The sequence below is a fragment of the Pelecanus crispus genome, chromosome 5 (assembly GCF_030463565.1).
Source record: "Pelecanus crispus isolate bPelCri1 chromosome 5, bPelCri1.pri, whole genome shotgun sequence".
In the NCBI taxonomy this organism is placed as follows: Eukaryota; Metazoa; Chordata; class Aves; order Pelecaniformes; family Pelecanidae; genus Pelecanus; species Pelecanus crispus.
This window is the reverse complement of record NC_134647.1, coordinates 30,938,813-30,962,405: the sequence shown is the minus strand read 5'-3', so window position 1 is coordinate 30,962,405 and position 23,593 is coordinate 30,938,813. Positions and strand designations below refer to the sequence as shown.

The window sequence follows — 23,593 nt, the reverse complement described above, 5'->3', positions numbered from 1 at the left end:
ATAAAACGAATCACTGATGTCCATGTCAGACTTCATGTGGAACAATGGTGAAATGATGGGTGTTGCAAAGAAAAAATGGCTAAGGTATATATAGGCATGCTACAAAGGAAGATGAATGTGAATATTTTACTGTATTATGAAATTTGGTATTTTTTGCTGGTTTTCTACTTAAATGTCTTTAATTGAACTCTGGGGCTTAAGAAGGCATTCCTAGCAACATAACGTTTCCAGGAATTTTAAAAAGGGAAATTTTTCTGTTCTTTTTCTTGAGACTTATGGAAGCTTAGAAAAAAATTATAATATCTGTGATACATATATATATCTCTCTCAATAATTCCCTAAATAACAACAAAAAAAAGCAAAAAGATGAAAATAAATATGAGGGACCATGTGTGTATATGTTTTTATGTATACGTTCATGAACATTTTGAAAGAATGCTGAATGTTTAATACTTTTGAAATGCTCATTATGAACGGCAGACAGCATTTTGAAAGGGTATGCAGTTGTAGTGTAATTCTAAATATTAATTTCCAAACCACTTCTCATAAATGTTCTTAATATATCTGTAAAATACTGATTTCACTATCCCAAGGTGGGTTTTGTTTGGGTTTTTTTTTTTTTTAAGGATCAAGGGGTAAAGGTGCAAGGGAGGGGGAACTTCTTTTCTATAAACTTTCCACCTTAGTAGTCCTGTTACGCTGTGTGATTTATAATGAATAGCACACTTGCAATTACATACTGTTATGCCAGCATTTAAATTCGTAATTGGAAAGACATTAAATCCTTTTTAATCCGTAAAATATTTTTTTTGTGTGTGTAAGACATCATTAAAGTTTTCAAGGATTATAAAGTTCTTCCTTCATTACAATTATAGCTTCAGTAATAGGCCCTGGAATGTCTAGTTAGGTTGAATATTTAACAAAGGACTTTCTTCTCTCTTGTTTGTGAAAATGCATCATTAATGTATCTTTTTCATGAAATCTCAAACGTAATCTCTGAGGTCAATCTGAAGCAGTGATTGCCTCAGGAGACCGTAAATGTTTTAATGTATCCCGATGTTATAAACTATATAAATATACATATATTAAAATATATAGAGAGATTACATATCCCTAATATTACAGATTCAGTATTTATTTAAATAATACTAAAAAGAAGGACAAAAGGAAGAAGAGCCTCAAACTAGAATAAACTTCTCACTGCATATAGTACCATAAAGTCCCTATCAGTATTCCACTACTCAGTAGTAGATCTCTGCGCAGGCCATCTGAATGGAACAAAAAAAAAAAAGCCTTTCAGAAAGAAATGTTGATTCGTTATCTTGTGGACAGAATAAATTAAACTATAATGTTAAATTATATAAGCATATAAATGAACAATACAAATTTAAAATTATAAAAATTAATATATAACAGCATTCTTTTATCTCAGAGCAATCAAGCTTCCCAGCAACAAAAAGAAAAGAAACTGCAAGTCAAGTTGAACAAAATTCTTTTTTTGGAGAACATCAGGGTATTTCTATTGAGAACATCTTGTTTCAATATGGTGTTTCACTGGGCAGCAGTGCAATAATTGCAGAATCACATTCAAAGATTTAACCAGATTTCACCTTGACATAAGCAGATGACATTTCTGTTTGAAACAGGAGTCGAACTTGACTACTGACAAGTGCTGAGTGTATATTTGTAGACAATTTATGAAATCTAATCAAGACAAAAGTCACACACTGTCCTGGTTTCGGCTGGGATAGAGTTAATTTTCTTCCTAGTAGCAGGCATAGTGCTGTGTTTTGGATTTAGTAGGAGAAGAATGTTGATAACACACTGATGTTTTTAGTTGTTGCTAAGTACTGCTTATGCTAGTCAAGGACTTTTCAGCTTCCCATGCTCTGCCAGGTGCACAAGAAACTGGGAGGGGGCACAGCCAGAATAGTCGATCCAAACTGCCCAAAGGGCTATTCCATACCATATGACGTCATGCTCAGTACATAAACTGGGGGGGGTTGGCCGGGGAGCAGCGATCGCTGCTCGGGAACTGTCTGGGTATCGGTCGGCGGGTGGTGAGCAATTGCATTGTGCATCACTTGCTTTGTATATTATTATTATTATTATCATCATTATTATATTGTTGTTATTATCATTACTATTTTACTTTATTTCAATTATTAAACCGTCCTTATCTCAACCCAGGAGTGTTTCTCACTCTTGCTCCTCCGACTCTCTCCCCCATCCCATCGGGGCAGGGGGAGTGAGCGAGCGGCTGCGTGGTGCTTCGTTGCTGGCTGGGGCTAAACCACGACACACACAAAGAAAGAGTGGTGGTTCAAGCTATTTGTGCCTGTCATTGAAACTGATTAGGACCACAGACACAGAGGGAGGATTATTTTCTGGAGAATGGGTGCTGGCTTCAGCTAGAGGGGTGCAGACATCTGACTGCGCTTGCAGACCACGGGTGACGGCTCTTCACAGAGCCCTGCTGTTGGCGTAGGAGAGGTGTTAGCAACTGGGGCGGCTGCTCGTTGCTCGAGCACCAGCTGCGCTTCCTTTCCACTTACCCCCTCTTCTTCAGGCGCTTGGTAATTCTTCTAAAGGTGGGGGGAAAAACCAATAGCAGAGGCATTTGCAGAATAAAGGTAAATGACAAAAAGGTGTGTCAAAGGCAAATAGTGCCTGCCATAATGGCCCTCGTGTCATAATGTAGGCAGTAATGTATGTGGGAAGAGAAGCAAAGTGGCAATGCATTAGGCACCCGGAGTGCCTGCTGTATGGGGACATGTTAGCCTAAAGGTCAAAACCTGATATACTTAAAAGGAGGGAGACTTTTACCTCTTTGATCTTGATACTTCTGTGAGGAATAAGAAACCAGATACTTTCCTTATAAAACACAGAGTGGGTGGCAAAATAAGGAGAGTAAATGGCAAGAAGATACTACTGCAGAGGGAAATAAAAAAAGCTTATGTTTCTTTCTAACTTTTTACAGTAGCAGCTCTACAAACTGCTGTGTCATAAATTATAAAAAGTAATTAGAGAAGGCCAGTAGGAAATGGTGAAAACAACACTTGAGCCAGCTAAGCAAAATGATTAGCTTCAAGTGTGTCTGCCAAGATATGAGAGATACAATTCAGATATCCCGAAACTGAAAATATTTTTCGGTTGCTGCACTATACTGCAGGAAGCTGAGAAAAGATTAGTAGCAGCGATTTTTTTTTCATTAAAACAGACTTCTCTGGTACATAGTCTAATATTATTCTTGAGAATGATCTGGTCAGATAAAATTTTGTATCTCATAATCCTCTGTTTACATCTAGCAAGCAATACTATAGGTACTGCAGAGATTCAGAATGGTGCACAGTGGGACAGTGCACGGGTTGTAAACTGCTCTCCTTGCAGAAATGATGGCTTCTTTTTAACATGACACTCAGGACTTGTACATTTAAATCGCAGCAGACTAGAGACTGGTAAAACTGAAACAGGGAAACTGTAGACTCTTCATCTTCTCGTCTTTGATGAGTTCATACTGGATTCTGTGGCACCAGTATCTCAGGAAACATTTTTTATACTAAACATCTGTTGTTTTGATTCCTCTGTTTAAATAGATCGGATTAGAAGGGGAGAAAAACCATTATCCCGCTCACCATTCTGCTCCAAAGCTTAGTTACTATGAAGACAAATCTTATTTGTTTCCTTCCAGAAAAGGCTTCCTGACATGCAGTATTTGATTTTTTGGAAACTGGTTCTGACTCAGTTTTCAGCTACATTGAGATACAAGAGCTAATTATTATAAATTATATTCAGATAGGCTGCACGTGAGCTCCTCTGTAAATCTGTATTAAGTCCATTGATTTTGATAGGCTTTGCTGTCTTAACTGACATGCTCTGGAATTACAGCAGTGTAACTGAAACCAGAATCTGCTTAAATCTGTGCTGTTTAGATCTAGGAAACATTTTGTTTAGTATTTTAACTGCAGGAGATAGCTACTGGCCATAGTGCAGTTTTCTGAGAAGCAACAGAGGCTATCCGTTGAGGGTCTCTGTATGCTCTTAAACCTAAAGGCAAAACCTTATTATTATTTCATTTATTATTCTTTTAAATGCTATGGATATATTAAGAGGACCACTTGCATGTTGATGCAAGGTGGAAGAAAGATCTTTTGTGTAACACCAGGAACTATACTTGATCCCTGCTCCAAGTATTAAAAACCTACTGCCAGCAAATTCCAATACCTCATCCTATGCACAAAGTCCACCAAAATAACGAACTACCACTACTCTATCAAGATCTGCTGAAAGATAAGATCTCTCATCTGAAATTGAGGGTGGAAGAGTCAAAGATCACTGTGATCTTACAAGCACAGAAACAGATTCTGGTCCCTGATGGAACTCAGTGAAATTCTGTCAGTTTTTGACTTTTTGATTTTTTTTTTTTTTTTTTAATCAAAAAGAGTTCCCAAATTTGTGTGAACCTTCCAAGATTCAGGCTGAAGTTGATGCAAAACCTGAGAGGGAAAGGATGGGAGAGAGAGAGAGAAAATTGTGCTTTTTAAATTAGAAAACACATTACTGTATTTACTTTAACAGGGAACGTTAGAAAACAGATGTTTTTTGTGAATCCAAACCACATCATAGTATGAACAACTCTTCCTGCTAATGCACACCCGTGCCACGCCTTCCAAACTTTGGTTCAGAGTACATGTTTTCAGCAGATGCCTCTGGGTGCCTGCATCCACTGTTCGATCAGCTATGTGCCTTCAGCCTTAGAATCACACAAATGAGGGATTTATGTCACCCAGTAGCCTTCAGTGCTGCAAGTATTTTAAAAAAGGAGAGTGTAGCTTATTCGTTGTTGTCATCCTCCCAATCTGCAAACAAGCCCTATATGACAGAAAAAATTCTTGATCTGGCTGGCAGACTCTATGGTAAAGCTTTGGTTAATGCAGTAAACGCAAAACTGCTAAGCTGTTCCACCACACGTTAAGTGTATGCAGGAATGTGTGCACGGATGTGGTAGTGACACCATTTAGAGTGGAGAATAATTTAAGAAAATCCTCCTCTGATGCTGAATAGATTCAGAAAACAATAATGCAATTCCAACACTAGATACCGTTTCTTGGGCTTCTCAAATGATACAAATGACTGAGACTGCTCTGTTGAAAGTAACTAGTACTTGTTAGTGGCAGGAAAAATGATGCCATTTTCATGTATTCATATTCTACATATCAATTCATACTGATACTGCTTACAGTCCTGAGGTTTATCTCTAATTTGGCATCCAGCTCTGCATCACATGTTATCACATACTCATCTTCATTCTTTAGTGAGCTTGTTCCGATTTCCAGTATTTCTTCTGCATTTTGTCGAGCACTGGCCAGTCTTTTGACCTGTCTTGTGTGTAGAAATCCATGAGAGCGCTCCGTGTGTGCATGTGTGCGTAACAAACTCGAAAGTTTTTTCAACAACTGGGCTAGAGATAGAGTTAAAGGAGAGCAATTAAGTCAGTGAGCATTTCCTGAATGCTCTTCCAAGGGATCTCAACTGTCTTTCACATGCAGTTTACAGCAGCTGTGGTCTGGCTGAAGATGAGAACTTCCCTACTCTAAATTTATAGACCATAGACAATAGAAAGCATGATGAGGGGGACCCTTTTGGATAAGCAATCTAGATTATTGGCATGTTTTGCTATAATTGGCATATCGTATTTCTCCTATAGCTTCTTGTGAATTCTGGTTTGTATTCAGAGATGGTTTCAAATATTTAAAGAAATTTCTTTGCTTAAATTATAAGCTGAAAGTCTCAGTAGCGATTGCAGAGCATTTATTTTGATGTTTGTTTAGTTTTACAGACATTTAAACTTATACTAAGATCCCCTGTTGGTCACAGGTTACTAGTTGCCCAATGGAATAAATTACAAAGATATGCAAAGTTGACATTTTGAAGTTTTGAATATGAATATTGTAACTGATACAGAAATTTACATTTTTGCGGTTTGAGTTACATTTTCAGCATTCCATACAGTACATGTCTTGATTTGGACAGCTTGGTAGACTCATTAGACTGAGCAGCTGTCTTTCCTAGACCAGACTCAGCCAGCTTCTCACTGGCAGCTGAAAAACCACTCATTTAATGCAATTTACAGGACAATGTAAATTGGTTTTCATGACAATTAATTTTAAGCCAAGTTTTGCCCCTAATTCAAGATCTCTGCCCACATGCTTACATCAAACAAAATTGGTGATTCTAGCTTGATTGGGATTTTTTGGCATGTGAATTGCAATGTAAGCTACTATAACTTGTTGCTATCCAACAAAGTAGTCTGTGCAGCTCATTGTGTCTGTGTGCTTCTCTCACCTGAGCTGGCCAAGCAGGAGTCAACTACAGGGAAGGTTGAAGCTTACGCTGGCATTGGTGCTAAACCAGAGGAATAGCTGTTCTGTTTGCTTGGATGTTGGGCTAGAAATCCAGGGTAGGTTATAGTTCTGTCCATCAGAACAGGATCTTCAGCCTTGCCCTCTGAAAAGCTGTCTTCCTCAGCCATTTAACTATCATACAGAGATGCAATGGGGATAGCGTGACAAGACAGCCTGCCACAATTATGCATTCTCAGAGCATATTTAGTAACACTTACAGGTAAACAATAACTAATCCTACCAAATGTGAATACCTTTTTTTTTGGTGAATACTTTTTTTTAAAAAAAAACAAAAACAAACAAGGAAACAAAAAGATGCAATAAAACAAATAATAGTGTTAAATGAAGCAGGGTAATAATCCATAAACCATATTCACCCCTGGACTGGGGCATGTGAAGGCCAGCTTGGCAGCCCCTTTCTGGCAGAGAGTAGAAATCCAAGTCAAGTGTGCTGACCTAGTTCACATTAAGTATTTAATCTGACAAAACCTTTCGCCTTTCCCACAGCAGGGCAAAAGAGCATGTGCTGAAATTTCAGTTAGGTCATGGAACAGATCTGCCCAAATCTGATCCACCACTTTTTTTTTTAAAAAAAAAACCAACATGTTTAGAATAACACAGTATTTTTCCTTTGGGGAATCTCTGTGTCTGCCTATCTAGTGCTTTCTGTTGCAGAAATGTCACAGAAAATGCAGGAGAAAACTACTTATCTCAGGAATTTTCATTAAAAGCGTATTCCTTTTTCTATATAAGTTTTTTCCTTCCAAGCTCTGTGAAGTATTTTTGTTTAAATTGTAGAAGTCACTTTAAGCATATGTAGTTAGATCTATTTCCTAATATATGTGTGCGGAAATCTAGGGAAGTTATGTTGAGTTTTGAGTATATGAGCTGGAAATTTATCAGCCTATACAAAACTCATTTAAGCTTCATATAAATTTATTTTCATTAAGGAAAAACGTCACCACCAGGCTATGGGCTGTATGTTGAAAGGAATAGGCAGAGCAGTGCCGGCTGGAGATCTGCATCCTTGCCCCAAACTCGTGAAAAAAAAAAAAAAAAAATGCAGACTAAGAAAGCCATGGTCTCCTGTCAGCCTGTGCCTCCAGAGCACACGGTGCACTCCTCAGCAGCTCACACCCAGAGAAGAGGATCCAGCAGCAAAGCCTTTGACTGGGGAACAGGTATCCGAGGTGAGTTTGGGGGTCTCAAAGCCATGACCGGCATGGGGGTTAAGGCTGCTGCCCACAGTGCTGTGGGGGAGCTGACGTGCCCTTCCCTGGCCGGGGTCTGCAGGGCTTGTGGAAAAGGCGCCATGGTGAATGGCATTATCCGCACATGCTGATTCAGGTTGTGTGTCACTTTCAGTGGAACATTTACAGTTTCTTCCCTCTGCCCTTGCTTTTAACTTAGTCTCCTAGTTGAGAGAAGGCTAGGAAATTAAAGATTAAAAAAACTAAACAAAATGCCAACAAGGGAGAAAAAACAGTGCTCTGCCAGGGCTGGCTGTAGGGAAGCGATGACAATCATCCAGAAACAAAGATCGAAGTCTCAAAGCAAGAAGAAAGATGAAAGAACCAGCTGGGAAAAAGCAAACATGCGAACAGAAAATGCAAGTGTGACACTAAACCAAGGACCAAGCAGGTGAACCCTTGTCTTAAACTCATGCTTTTAATGTGTGTCTTAATGCATGATGCTGTTTGAACTGTATTTAGATGCAGCGTATCTGCGCTAGTAAACAGTTTATGCCAGCTGTCAGTGCAGAATGCAAAGATGAAATAGAACAATTTATTGCACAGCCTCTCAAAAACAAACCCACCCCCCCCCCCCATTGATACAAAAAATTAGTAAAGCTTGCAGTAGTTGACTATTGTCTTTATTCCCCTCACTTGTATCACGTTGACGGTTAAGGAAAACTAGCTGTTAGTACATAAAAATTCTTTACTGTTCTATGTTATGCTACCAGGCCACTACAAATACACAGAAATATTTGGGGTCTTTTTTTTTGCGGGGGGGAGGGGGCGGGAAGTATTTTTTTGAGTAGAATCACCATCAACACCTTGATTCTGGAAGACTAAGTTTGTTTTTGACTCAGTTCTCTTGCAATTTTAAAATGAACTCATGCTGGCCATTCTGATTTTATGTCATTATTTTATATGAAAGAACTACATGTTTGGAGGAAAACAGATAGTCTTATTAAAATGTTTTAATTAAGATTACAGATTATCCAACGAACTGTCAGTCGGCCAAATCTAAAAAGTGTTTTTGTAGGTTTTAAGATAATTTATAGACAGTGGAAAGACAGATGCATTCCAAAAATATATTGTACTTTTTATGCTGATATCACTTCATAATGTTAATATGGTTTACTTAATTGCTTCTTTGTGTCTGATACAGTACTTTTTCCAAATAAGAGAAACCGAAGTGAGAGGAGGGTGTAAAAATCCTCCTGCTTCTGAACTGTGGTCTACCAAAACCTACTTTTGCATTGTTAAACTATCTGCTGGTTTAACATCACATATATGGCATATAACAAACCGCAGTAATAGCTTTTTCATTTAAATACTGAAGTAAAAGCAAGACCACCAGCAGAGAAAATGGGTATGTTTGGATAGTACTTATCCTCTATCAACCTAAAAGCTATTGCAACTTTTTGTACCCATTCTTTCTAGGAACAAATTAGTTTTTCTTCCGTCTTCTCTGTGTGATCCTGTTTCTATACATGTGCTGCTGTTTAGGAGCAAGATACTACATTAGTTGTACTGCAACATAACACTTACTGTAGCACAAGGCAGGCACATTCTTATAAAGTAATTTACAGCCCTAACTTATGAGCAACAAAAAAATGGAGTATTTCATCTGCCAGTGAATCTGTCAAGTTCCTTTATATGATACCATTTGCACTGCAAACATACTAAGTCTTCACCCTGGAAAGAAGCCTGGATTCATCAATTAAGGACCTAATTGTAAGAACAGCCATACTGAAAGGAGAGCTGAAGTCTGATTTTTATTGGAAGTGAAGCACTAAACCAATGAACTGTAGATAAAAGCTTTATTTCTTTCAAGGGAAAGCTGGTAAACTCAAAAAATAATTTAGTCCAGTGAGTAATTTTTCTGTAAGTATCAGCAACAGTTTACTCCTTATTAAAAAGGCTATACAAATAGTAATTTAAAAGATGTTAATTCAAAGCCATCAAAAAGGGAGGAACCGCCCTTTGCTTTGTTTCACACTAATCACATTCATAATTGCTTGTTGCCATTTTTCTGTAACAAATATGGATATAGGTTACCAATACAAAAACCAGGAACAACAGCTCTCTGAGCAACAAAAAACTGCTTTCTTCAGATGTTGGGTGTGTAAGGATGCTAACAGACTGACTGCTGCAAAAAATCTTTTTTTAAAAAAAAAAAAAGTCTTCTGGCTGCTGACCTTCATGCTCCAACATCAGAGGCTGTAGCTGGGTATCTGTAGCAATACAGTTTGTTGTCTGCGCCTCCACTCAATAACAACTGATGAGAGGAAATGAAAACTGTGATTAATATCAGAACTAAGCAAAATACCAACACAAAAGTTGAGGACTCTGATTTTCTTGCCTTTGAAGACATCAAAAGTAATGAACTGTTAATGCATGGCTAAACCCCAGAATCAAAGTGCAGAAGCAACCTTGTTTCTTACCCTCCTCCTAAAACTAGAAGCAAAGTTTTTGCAGGAAATTTCTGAAGTTTTTCCTGCCTTTTACTGAGAACAGGAGACACAGTGAAAATCCTGAACATTTAAAAAAATGGGTTGTTCTTCCCATTTTATACATGTGTGTACCACTACAGCAGCAGAACAGCTTGCTACAGAGGATTATATGGTTCCCTGCTTCTACATGCACTGCCATGCCCCAGCTGTCAGTTCATGCTGCTGCTTTAGTCTCCACAGCAGCAAACAGTACCTTGGAACATGTATTTTCTCAGGAAAGTGTGGTGCTGTTCTCGTGTGTCTCCTTGTTTGGAATATCGGTGTAATGCCCACTTAATGCTACAGAGCTTAAACTCCCATCCTACTCCTTTGCACAGTAGCATGGGGTTCCATCTTTAAGCATAAAGGAAAAAATAGTCCATGACTGCTTTTAGCCCTCTTCCTAACCACCATGCATACAAACTGTGTAACTTGCTCTTCAGATTCTTACCCCTGCTTCTGTCCAGTCCACACACAAAACCTTGTCTTCGTGAGCAGCCAAGTCATACAGAGGAGCTTTGCAACTGGTAAAACACAGGTATTTACAGTCACATGTTGAGGTTATGTGAGCAATCACAGAAAACAAAATTGGTCCCTGGAAGAAATGCTATCACAACGCTATCAAACAAATGCGGTCTAGCAGTTATAAACACTTTCAGAGAGTATAGATATCTACAATCTGTGAAGCTTTCTCTGCTTTCTCCAGAGTTGATTGCAGCTATGGTAACCTCTCCTATACCCCCAAAGAGAAAAGCAGCAACATTTTTCACCTGCTTGCAAACTACCTTAAGACCGAAGTTTAATCAATCTGCTTGTTAGGAACAGTTTATTATATAGTTGCCTTCTTCAATGTGTGGATGCTGCTTGATTGTGTGTGTTTTCCAGAAAAGCTATTTATGTCTTCTGAACACAAAACATTTCATTGCTTGGAAATTTGTAATGAAAGGTCTGAAGAGAGTATCAAGTGAAACTTCACACTGTTAGTCTCATTCCTTAGAAAGAGAATGTATTTTGTTCCTTAAAATAGAGAAACAGTTAGCAGACCTTCTGCTGTTCCTAATCCCAGTAGCAATGTTATGGTTGCTGCCTTCTGCATGTCAATCAATGCTGCTGTTAATGCCAGGTAAGTCCCGTGTTGGAATGCCATACAGGTGTCTCGGATGTTAAGCCACAGGTCCTCTGGTAGACTACAAGTATTTTTCTCCCTTTCCTTACATGCTTGACTCTAAAACCTAGAGGATTTTCAGAAACGCCACGGGAGTTTCCAATTAATGTCTCAGACTGCTTTTGCTATTTCATTAGCTTAACTGACCCTGTAAGCTTACATGCCTTTGAACAGCAAAGAACACGTTTATTTTACCTCCTTGTGTCCCAGAGCTTCACAATGTTGTCCAGAGAACCAGAGATTAGCTGATGCTCGTGGGTAGGTGACCACTTCACAGATGTCACCCAGCCTGTGTGAGATGTCAGAGACAGGAGAACCAAGGAACCATCTGAACAGACAAAGAGGAAAAACAAGACATCAGTAAATGCTGACTGAAACCAGCACTTTTAAGATGCATACAAAATGCAGTGAGAAAGTCAGCAACAAATTTGTGTTCAAGGTAAGTGTTTCTCCCACCAGTAATTCTAACTTCAAAAATCAAAGTGAACTTTAAAGAAAGCAAAGAAAAATATAAGCCACATCAGTTCTGGGGAAAATAAATCAAAACAAAATAAACAAAAATCAGAATGTACTTTCTTGTCACTAAACTCTCTTTTCAAAGATTTTTGAAAAAAGCAAACAAAAAAATGCTTTTATTATTAACATATAAGAAAAAATACTATTAAATTCTGGATTAGATTTATAGAAGCTAAACAAGTAAACATGTCTATGAAATAAGTCTGGTAGGCTTAGTCATAAGTTATCTGCAATCCTGTCAGACATGGCACCACTATATCGTAATAAAGTGACTACTATTTCACTTTAATGATGGTCTGACCAACTTAGGTGTGAACCTTACAAAAAAATAGTTCAGGCCTGCAACTGCACAGTTGAACATTCATTAGTGAGCTAAAAAAAAAAAATCTGAGTTAATTTTCTAAATTTTTAGGTGAGAAATCAGAAGTTGTCTTGCATCAGATTACAGAAGATAAACGTAATCTTTCTATTTAATAAAAGCCCCCAAATGGCTTGTTTCAAGCAGAGGGACCAGAAAACGGTTTGTGAGATGTCTCCCAACAGGGAGAAGTTCTGATTTGGAAGAAAAACAACTTGGAGAACATGCATGTTTTAGCTCACCTTTGCTGCGAGGATCCCATAGTCTAATGTGTCTGTCAGTGCTCCCGGATGCGAGGCGTCGACACAGTGGTGAGTAGGAGACAGAATTAAACACTTTGTTTCCTGTCTGTCAGAAAAGACAATAGTAACTCTGAGAGAAGAGCTACTATTTTGCACAACCTTCTTCTTTGAGCTGGACTTCAGCTGAACCTACAGGTAGAGTATAATGATCTCACCAAAGTTGATTTGAGATCTCCAGTCTCAGCATCCCAGAGTTTAATGGTGTGGTCCCATGACGCACTGCAGATTTCTTCAGCATCTGACCACAGCACAGAGGAGACAGCTTCTGTGTGGCCGGAGAGGGTTGCCAGGGGAGTCTAGAACATAAAGGTGAGAGGAGATCACACTGAATATCATTAAAAAAAAAAAATCTCTTCTTTCAACAAATAAAAATACATGGCTGATCAGCCTGTCACATATCACCAGAAGTTTTCATATAGCCACTTTTAACAAAGAGAAATTACTTTGTGTGGCCACACTTCTAAAATAAAATCCTGACAAACCTGGAGCTCATCTTACCCTTGTTAGTCCCAACTGTTCAGTTTTCTGCTTCTTCCGTGGTCTGTTAGCTGCTTCTTCCATTTCATCCTCTTCATCTGTAGGTACTGTGACAGAAGACAGTCAGACTTGATCTAGAGGTTTTTGAATTGCATTTCCATATAAGTAATTAAGCAAACCCCCATATTCACAGTAGTTAACCTGCCTATGATGCATGAATATTTTAACCTTACATGTCTGATCAGGTCAGAATTATCTCCATTTTAAGCAAGAGGAAAATGAATACAAATTAAGTGATATTCTCCAGGTCACGCAGTTTTAAAATGAAATCCCAAGTAATTTTTAAGACCATCCTTACTCATGGAAAATTCCAACAGTAATTCAGGTGCATGATAAACACAATCTGTCTTTCAGGTACGGTACCTACATATATACTCCCAAACTGAAAGAAAATTACTTGGAACAGTGAAAGAAAGCATTCAGATCAAATGGGATTAGCCTACATTTTGAGGAAAGACCTGGTCATCTTACTGTCCTCTATATTATGGTGTCAATAATAGAACACGAAAATAACCCACAAACTTCTGATTTTTAGGAAGTCTATACTCAAACATGCACATTTATATAAATCCATTAAAAATGTATGAAAAAGATTAAGTACTTTGTTATAAATAAAAAAAACATCAGCACGCAGTTGATAACTATATCTGAAAATGTGTTACCAACCAAAACAGTAACTTAATGCAGTGATTTATAGCCTTACAAAGCTTACAGAAAAAAAAAAAAAAGTGCTAGCTTGCTTTTAATATTACAGATTAAAATTTTCTTAAAGAAAAAAAAAGTATTCAGATATCCATCTTTCAGGCTGTTGTAAGCACAGGTTTTTTTAAGAGCCAAGAATCCCAGCTCACGCTTATCCTACCTGCAGACCAGATCTTTAACATCTTATCCCAGGATCCACTGCAGAACTGTATGAACAGAAACATTTTGTTACAAGTTGATCCAGACAGACCTTGTAAGCCATACTAATTGTACTTCTTGCTTGAAAAATTAACCAATGGGTTATAACACATGAACAGTAGTGCTGGGCTCCTCAAAAAAAAAAAAAAAAGTTTGGCATAGATTAAATTATTCTTTTTCCTTCCTTTGCAGGAAAAATATCTACAAAATATCTCTTTAATTCCTTCAGCACCAAACAGTTTTATTTTAACCTGTCTGATATTGAGTCAAGCTGGGAGCAATGGGCTCTACCTTTGGTGTGAGTGCTCTTAACTGTTCAATTCCTGGATAAAGGGAAAGAACCTCTTCTACCACCTGCTTTTTCTGAGTATCACTCTGGAAATTTTTTTTCCCAGCAGAACTGCTGTGAAAATTTAGGTCAAATTTGAAAATAGTTCACTATAATGCAAAATTCACATGTGTTAAAAGTAAAATTTACTTAAAAATAAACATTCGACTTCACTCACAGAAGTCAAAAGCAGCAGTATAATGGCTTGTGCTATCTAAAGTCACCTTCAACTTTTTGCGTTATTAGAAGTTAAGTGCATCACTTTGAAAAGATGGCCTAGTGTTGATGTAACCATCATTTATAACACGACTGGAAACTTATCAGTGTGTCAGCCATAATAACATGATGACTAGTACCTATGCAGGGACAAAAAGATGGTTTTTGAGATACGGACTGCTAATGTCCCAAAAGACAAAGGTTTCTTTCCAGAAGTCACTCACTTTAGTTCTTGTGCAATCAACAGCTATGGAGTCTACACTCCCAGCGTGTCCCCTGCAGCAGTGAAGGGCTTTCACTTTGTTTTTCTCCACATTCCACTCCCATAGTAGGATGGTTTGGTCCATAGAAGCACTGAGTAACAGGCACGATAAACTATCTGAGGAAGAAAAAAAAAAGTCATGCTCACACCCAACTGAGCTTTCCAAAGTCTTGACAGTCTCTATATAATTATTCTAGTCAAAGAACAAATAGCAGATAGATAGAAACTCGTACATATCTCAGTTTACATCATGTTACCCTGCAAGTACAATTAATATAAATATACATACCAATATTTGCTAACAAAGACTGCAAGGTGGATAGACAACGTACATGTTAAACTAGCTATACTCATTACTGTTAAAGGACTGTTTTACTTGCACCATGACTTCATTTCTAATACCACTGACAGAGATCAAAATAATTGTAGCATTTAGATAATTAAATATTCACGGTTGAGGAATGCTGACATTTCTCCCCCAATAAATCAAGCTATTACTACTCCCCGAATATATATATATACTGACCTTGCTTCACCCATGCCACATCCTTCACTACTTCTGTATGCCCAGCTACTGTCATGATGGATTTTCCTTCCAAAGACCAGATTCGAGCAGTCTGATCGTAGCAGCCAGTTAATATCCTATAGGGTACAGAATTTGAAACATTATTGTCTTTAAACCCAACAATGTTTGTATGAAAGAAAGCCTCAACCAGAAACTTGGAAAACATTAGCATAGTAACTGGTTAGCTGAAATGAATTCAAAATATAGCTACTTCGCGCGTTTAAAAACAAAGTTTGAAAAAGTAAAAAAACCTTTTTGTTACAGAGCAAAGCTTCATTAAAACCTACAACTGCAAGGCTAGGAGTAGAGGCCAAAAAGAAAAGCAATAAGAGTACTGCATATTCTGGTAGGTGAGACTTCAAGATCGCTTACAACATTTAAAATAAAAGATAATTTGTTGTTCATGGTATGTTACTGGAGGATCTCAAAGCATTTTTAAACTATTACTTAGTATAGGAACGTTGCCTAGTTGATTGAAAATGAATGTGAAAATACACTAGAAAAGGGCAATTATTATTATGTTTTTTAAAGACAAGCTCTGCATAAAGGTACACTATTATATTTCTTGCTAATGATTGTCATATTTGAAGTCAAGGGTTTAAGCTAAAAAGAGAGATAAGGAAATCTTGCTGTCCTTTAAGAAAAGAATAGCAAACAGCATTTGTATTATCCGTTTGTATTAATGGTATCTCATGTTCAGTGACTCTAGCTGTTTTCTACTTTTGTTAAAGTCACTGTCAGCACTGAATAGAGGTGTTAAAACTGAACTGCTTACAAAAGCAAGTAGCTGACTAACTTGACAGGTTTAAAAAAAATAAACAAAACCAGAGCAAAGCGGGGGGGGGGGGGGGGGGCGGGGACCCAACCCAGATTATTATAGAGAATACCACTCCATTGACACCATGGAGTCCTCTGCACAGAACAGGAATAAGCAAGACAAAACTTAGAATTGGTTTAGTGTGGTACCATTCTTCAGTAGCTTGAACAGAACTGATCCAGTCATCGTGGAAGATGCATTCCTCCGGCTGAGGGGCCATATATTTCTCCACATACTCTATTTCCACCACTTCTTCCTGAGCTCACAGACAAAATACTTTAGTGTGGTTTTATTTTTTTTAATCAATAACAGTAATATTTAACCATAGTGTGGTGTGAATACACAAGTTTATCAGGCAAAGATCTTGGTATCCAAGTCCTTTGCCACTTTAGTGGAATTAAAGTCTTTAGAAAAAATGTGTTCGAATTATACTGTTTTCCATATTTTTATCAAATTACTGTTAATAGCAAGCTGGAAGCAAAAGCAAATAATTTCAGTCTTCTCGGGTTCCTCTTCTTCTGTATTTACCCACACAAAACTGGTGTCTAAAATACTTTACAATGTTTTCTAGAGGTAATACTAACCTCCCCCATTATCCCCCAATGTAACTAACAGAGTAAGAGACAACAATATATTAATGATGAACTGAGTAAGACAAGAATTTCCCCTCTGAACTGTGTACAGAGAACAGACTGAATAATGATGTTCCTTGCACAGTCCCATACTCTCTAATCACTTTGCAGTTCAGAATGGATTTAAACGTACAGGGAATTCTCCTGGGAAAGCCAGAAAATAAATAAAACTGAGGAAGGAAATCTACCTAGTCAGGGTGACAGTGTAATACCTAAATCAGATTGAAGTAAACTGGCTAAGTCTGTTCTACTCTCCAAGATGGGGAGAAATTGAGTATGACTTACTGTGGAGATATTTTCCATTTCCATGTGCGTGACCAGCGGCATACGCAAGAACTGGCCATTGATAAGGAAGTCAAATTCCACATATTTGTGATCCGCTGAAACAAATTAAGAAAAATCCGTGTTCAGGTGTCACTATTTATTTGATACCATCAAGAACAGCATCATTCTCTGGCTGTTTCAGGAGAATGGAGCCAGCAAGAGCTTAAAAAAGACAACAAAAAAACCCCAACAAAACAGTCAGTTTCTTCTCCCAGTTTTAAGTGGGCAGCCCATGAATTCCACAGGACTATGTGAGTTAAGAGGGAAGGAAAATTTGCTGCTGGCATTCAAAGAGTTTAGTTTGCATCTTATTGTTAACACATTACGTTCTAAATCCTTTTCTCTGTAGCTATGTGTCATCAAACCCCAGTGGTGCTTCACCACTGTTCTGTACGGAGCTTGCCACTGCTAACTCACATCTTTATCATCACTAGCTGGAGCCCTGTATTTGAGGCAGCAAGAGGAAAATCCTAAGAATTTTTGGTTCATATTTCTCCCTCTGTAAGGGCATAGTTGACAAAGGCCCCACATTTCAACAGGAGCATTGCACTAGTTTTCTATTCAAGGCCGTTTGCCATTTCACAGGTTAAAAGCAACTTGCAGAAGTCTCAGCAGGTTAAGATACAGTTAGTCTAGTTTCTTATAGAAAATGGGATTTTTCAACAACATTGCATAGGCGTCTTGCCCCCGAAAATCTTTCAAGTCAGCCAGGCCCATTTCAGCTAGCACTGACAGAATGGTTGAGCTCTTCTTAAATGCTTTCATAAAAACCAAACCTTTGGTTTCATTGGTGCTTTTACCAGGTTTTGGGAACATTTCCGTTCCCATCTGCTGGGACAGCTTGGTCTGTGGTGCTGGGCACATGCTAATCCAGCTTTTGGAGCATTTCTCCTGGGAATATCCACCAGCTGAGTTTCAGATCAAGCTCAAAGCGTGCCTTACTCTGGACAGCCAGACCAAAACAGAAGGGCGGGACCGGCTCAGGCTGAAGCCTGACCTCACCGAGGGGCCTGTGGGTACCAGGGTGCCGCTTCCCACTTTGACAGCGCCTTTCTCCGGCCGGGCCTGCCCCGAGCCGTGCACCGTGCGCTGCCGCGGGTCAAGTTCAGCCAAAGCACGAACGCGGCTCGCCCGGGGCGCGCGCGGCGGCGGGGCAGCTTGCGGCAAAGCCGCAGCCTGAGCCCTGGCCCGGGGCTCGTGCTCAGAAACGCGGGGACGAGGCCGAACTTGCCGCCTCTTGGCAGAGCGGCTCTGAAGGGAAGGCGGGTGCCTGCTCCCAGCTCCCGCCTGGGAGAAGCGGCCGCCCGCTCCCGCCCCGGCACCTACCGTTACCGGCCGCCAGCAGCTTGTTGATGAGGCGGCTGAGGTCGGTGGTCTCGGAGGCCGCGGGCACCGAGAAGGGCACATCCTCCACGGCGTACCTGCGGGCACACAGCGCCGTTACCGCCTCCGCGTTACCCCCCACCTCAAACCCACGCCCCCGGCCCGGGCGGGCGGCCCCTCACCTGCGGTTCTCGGTGCGGAACCGCGCCGTGAGCTGCGCCATGATGCTGCCGCCGGCCTCACCCCCGACCACGTGCCGCGGAGAGCCGCGCCCCCGCGCCGGCGGGGCACCGCCTCCCCGCCCGCCGGCCGCGCGCCGGCCCCGCCGAGGCCCCTTCCCGCCGCCGCCCCGCCCGCCACGCCACGCCTCGCGGCCGGCGGCGGCTGGCCGTGGAGACCACAACGCCCAGCATGCCGCGCGCGCCCCCGGCCCGCCAGCGACGGCTCCCGGGAGGCCCCGCCCCCCCCTCCCCTCCCTTCCCGGCGCCCTCCGCGCGCCCCCGCGCCCTCCCTCCCGGCTCGAGGGCGGGCGCGGCGGCGCGCGTGCGCCGAGGGGCGACCTGCATGGCGGCGCCCGCGGGAGACCCCGGCGAGGCTGAGTAGGCTCCTTCTGCATCCTCCGCCGCTCCCCGCGGGGGTGGCGGCGGCGGCCGGGCCGCGTTCTATCCCCGGGGCGGCGGGCGGGGCCCGCGCTTGCGTGTCCCGTGTCCCCCCCGCCCCGGGGCTGTGGCGCGGAGGGGTGCGAGCGCGGGGGGGCCGGGGGGCGCGGGGGTGAGGGGCCGGGGGTGAGGTGCCCGCCGTGAGGTGCCCGCCGTTCCCCTCAGGGCGGGGGCGCGCTTTTCCTGGGGCTCTCGCAGGCCCTTGCGCCGCTGGAGGGGGGTCCCGTGCCTCCCCCTCACCCGGGGGCCGCCTTCCTGCACCCCCGGCCGGGCGGGGGGAGTGGGGCGGGGGGGGCAGCCCGCCGTACCGGCTTTGCCGCCGTACCGGCTTTGCCGCCGTGGCGGTGAGCAGTTCCCCGTGTGGGGCTGGGGCCGGCGGGCTGGCGTGTGGGACTGCTCGCTGCTGGCGGTGTCTTCTCGGTGTAACTTGGGTTGCGTTTCTTTGCACGTAAAGCGGCGCAGCGACAGTAAACTTCCCACCTAAAGTAATAAACCCAGCCTCCTCTAGAGCTCCAAAAGACGCTGTAAGTGAATTTGCTTTTTTGGGAGAGGGCTGCTTGTGTGAGTACCTGCAGCGTGCTTGGTTTATGTTGTCTTTTATCCCGCCTTTTTGACAGTAACTGGTGGCCTCTCGGGGAGCAGTTGCGCTTTCCCTGTGTCGTGACTCAGGTTGGGACAACTTGTTGGAGCGAGCAGGTGGTGAGTCTTGATGTTTTGGGAGGCTCTGAAATCTTGTCTTATTTCTTAAGTGTGCTTAAAAGGTCTAACGTTGTTGGTCAACATAATTGACACAGTTGCGTTTTCCAGATACTTGTGCCAGCTACACAAAAGTGATTTACCTGAGAAACCTTTTAAGTAGGAGTCCCCAGATCTTCTGTGCATTCTTAACACCCTCTGCCTGCTCTTCCATGACGGAGATAGAAGCTAAATCTCAAACCTGGTGCAAGTTAATATAAAGCTAATTGTAGCTCATGTACTTGAGGGTATCGCTGTGTCCTAACTTCCTCCCTGTTATGTTTTACTGCAACTCATCCCCATCATAATGGTGGTAGAGAAATGTCACAGGTAGCTTTTTCAGAGAGAGTGTTTAATTGTTGTAAGCTGTACAATTATTTTGCATGTTTTTATAAAACCTCTGAAACATTTCATGGAAGACCCAAAAAAGATTGTTGGTAAGGCATTCAACTGTATGTATTTCCTGTCAAAAAGTACAAATTAAAACCAGAATAGGGAATGTTGCTATCAGAAGTGCAGAAAACATGAAGTTGCACAGTCAGCCTTTGATTTACTTTTTTTTTTTTTTTTAATGGGTATGCATTGAAGACTTGGAGCTTGAAAAATGTAAAAGAATTCCCTCCTTTCTGCCTCAACAGAGTAATCCTAGCTAGAATGTGCTTAGTATCACAATGGACTTACCTGTTTTTTACAGTTTAGGTTTCTTCTCATGACTAAAATCTTGCAATATTGACTCAGCGTTAAAATAGTTAGCTCTGGGCTGTTGAAAGGCAGTACTTCCCTTTGGGATCTGGGTGCATGTTGCCTTCACAAGGAGGCCTCGTAACTGAGGGAAGGCAGAAGCAAGCATTCATACGAGGCCTTAAAATTATGTCAGGCTAGAACTGGTATATTTTTAGGGACCACTGCTTTTAGTTGGTAGGTATAGGTATTGCCATAGAATAAAGAATTGGAGGCAAGAAAATACAGAAATCTAATATCCTGCCTTAAGGCAGGGCGGAGATGTGACTAGTCAATAATAGGATTTTAAAGTAATGCTAGTTTGACTTTTCTGTTAGTGTCTTTAAAAGTTTATATATTAAGAATCAGTATGTGGGCTTCTGGATTAGAGAGGACATTGCAACTGTTATGAGAAAGGTTCACCTCAGAGTGGGCATTGAAATCCCGTTCCTGTTGAGAGTGCCTGATGTTATACGAGTCGTGTCTGGATGATGGTCAGTGAGAACCTAGCGTTGCAAGAGATGCTGCTGGCTTTGACAGCTCTGTTATCACAGGATTTCTTGATGGCTGAATAAATGGAGATCTGGCTGCCTTTTGTGTTTTGCTGAATGATCTTCAACTATCAGTGCATTTGTCTTTGGAATTGAACCACTAATGGTAATGTGTAGGCTAGATTGCAGTGCGTAATGTTTTCTCTCTTGAAGATCCTGTCTGTAAGACCCTGCATAAAGTGCTCATGATGGTTATTGTGTTTGCCTGTGCTAGCAGTTTCTGTGGCTGCTTGCTGTCTTTGTAGAGTTGAACCAAAGATAGCAATGGCCATAGTGTTTCCCAGATGGAAGCAGGGTGAAGGAAGCAGTCCTATGGCATTAGAATGTGCCAACCCTTGAGCTGGAAATGACCTTGGAGTGGTGGACTTCGCAGAGAGCAGTCTGTAGCGTGGTTTGAGTGGAGCTGCGCTAAGGCTAAAGCTGAGGCATGGAGAGCTGCCTGTTTGATATGTGCACTGAGGGTACAGCTGTTGATCCCATTTTACACTAACATTAAACTCCAACGTTTCTCCTTCAACCTGTTGTTAAATGTGGGATACAATGGTGTTACATTGGAAATTTTTGTGGCACTTATGTGCAGTGTTCATGAAAAGAAGAGATACTTGTATGTTATTTACTCATTCATGACAAAATATTCATACATGCATATGTGTACAGGATTTAACTGTCTTCTTCGGGGCATTTGTTAGCAATATTTATGCAACTATAAAATTTCTTAACTATGTCTATACTTTTAAGTATCTGTAAAAGTATATTTCTTTAAGACAAAACAAAAAAATCTTTTTTGTTTGGGGTTGCACAGCACTTAGGTTAATGACACCTGTAGGGTTAAAACGTGAAGTTCATTGTCCAGGGTGATGTGCATGCCAGTGTTTTGCCTGGGTTAGAACAGTGATGAGACAAAGTCACAGGGCAAAAACATGCCAAGGGCATTTTTTAAACACGAAGGTAAAACTTCAGATATTTTTGGGCTGCTTATAAGAGGAAGCTGGATAAATATCACGATATGTTTACCCTACTGTTGTCACTTTTTCCCTGAGCCTTATTATTAATGAGTGTTAGATACAGGATATTGGGCTACTCGTGCTGTTGGTCTGTCCCGATACAGCCATCCTTGTGTTCTGTAGTCAGGTTCCAGGACGCTCGGGGTACATGCTATCGGTATCTCTGGAACAAACTACTTCGGTTTGTCTCAAAGAACTAAATGTGCTGCTTTGGCAAAACTGACATATCTTCTTTACATCTTTTAACTGAGGGGAAATGGTTGAGTGATGATGAAATTAGTTTTCTGTCTTCTTTTCATTTGCTGCTAACATGCTTCAGACATTTTAACTGAAACATCTCATAATTCTTCTCAGATCCAAAGCTACAAAATATGTGGTAAACGTGAGGTAACTTCATTTGGAACTTGGTTTGGAGTGTCATCACTTGAAAATTGAATGGAAAAATAAATCTGCTTTAGATTAAAGTATTGAGCATATGAGCAGCTTAACTTCACAATGTTGTTTGTATCAGCAGGATGCTTTATTCGGCTTCAAAAGCCCAAGGAGATGTGGATTTACTTTGCCTGTGGGCCTTTGTATCTTTGCAAAGCAAAATAAATTTGTGCTGACAGGGTTGTACAGTTCTTTTTAAGTGATTCTCTAGCCTTTTATATTCTCCTTACTAAAGCTGTAAATGGTTAAAATGTCACAGCCAAGAAGGTCCATCTCAAGGAATTTACTATGTGGTGTGGTGAAGAAGATAAAGCTGGTAGAAGTCATGTGCTAATATAATGCTGCCTGTCTTTAAAATAAATACTGAAGGGAAAAATCCTGAACACCCTTTCCCCTCCCTCACCCCAAACTGCAGGAATTAAGTTTTCTTCTATTCATTTTGGCATATTATGTGTGTAGTCTAGTATATATGTACTCTAGTAAAGTAGGGTCCAAGTTAATTTCTCATTTTGTCTTGTTGCTTATGAATATTTGGGATTGGTCACTGCTTTAAAGGGTGTACTGTCTGGTTGAAAGCCTTATCCTGTGGATGTGGCAATTCACTCTCCAATATCCTCTGTTTGCCTGAACATTTATAGTGGGCAGCTGAGCTCCTTGAAGTACTTTCCTTTGGGATAGGAGGTAGATCTCTGAAATGCCAGGAGCTCTGTCTTTTTGTCTTTCATCATATGATTAATGCCAAATTTTGTTTTGGATACCTGGTGTTTTTCCTGCCCAAAGCTTACTGCTATAGACTAACAGTAGTAATTTTATTTCATTTATATGTTGTTTTGTAACCCTTTAAAACAGATGTAATTTACTTCAAGATGGCTGCATGACAGAGTTGGGTAACTCAAATCCTGTCTGTTGATTACAATAGTAGATGACTGATATTTTTGTAAAGCAGTGCTGGCATATCATTAAATATCAAATGTTCTCTAGATGTGGATGGTTGTTAGTTGAGTGCTTGTGGACATACTTAGATGAAAAACATGAGAGCGTGTGTTTTGTATCTGTGTGTGCAATGACAAGTCAAACAAATTGTCTTACACAAGCAGCTAAACTATACTCCTGGAGCAACAC

At 40.8% G+C, this 23,593-nt stretch overlaps 1 protein-coding gene across 1 annotated transcript; it reads right to left on the bottom strand.

Moving 5' to 3' along the window:
* Nucleotides 1-9,444: 9,444 nt before the first annotated feature.
* WDR12 (WD repeat domain 12) lies at nt 9,445-18,597 on the bottom strand. The gene is made up of 13 exons (XM_075710668.1): nt 18,553-18,597; nt 18,374-18,468; nt 17,009-17,103; nt 16,241-16,347; nt 15,236-15,351; nt 14,672-14,826; nt 13,866-13,911; nt 12,965-13,050; nt 12,622-12,762; nt 12,407-12,512; nt 11,486-11,618; nt 10,577-10,649; nt 9,445-9,911 (listed from the first exon to the last, which is right to left on the bottom strand). The coding sequence occupies exons 1-13, from the start codon at nt 18,591-18,593 to the stop codon at nt 9,834-9,836; spliced, it is 1,272 nt and encodes a 423-aa protein (XP_075566783.1). The 5' UTR covers nt 18,594-18,597; the 3' UTR covers nt 9,445-9,833.
* Between the last annotated feature and the right edge of the window lie 4,996 nt (nt 18,598-23,593).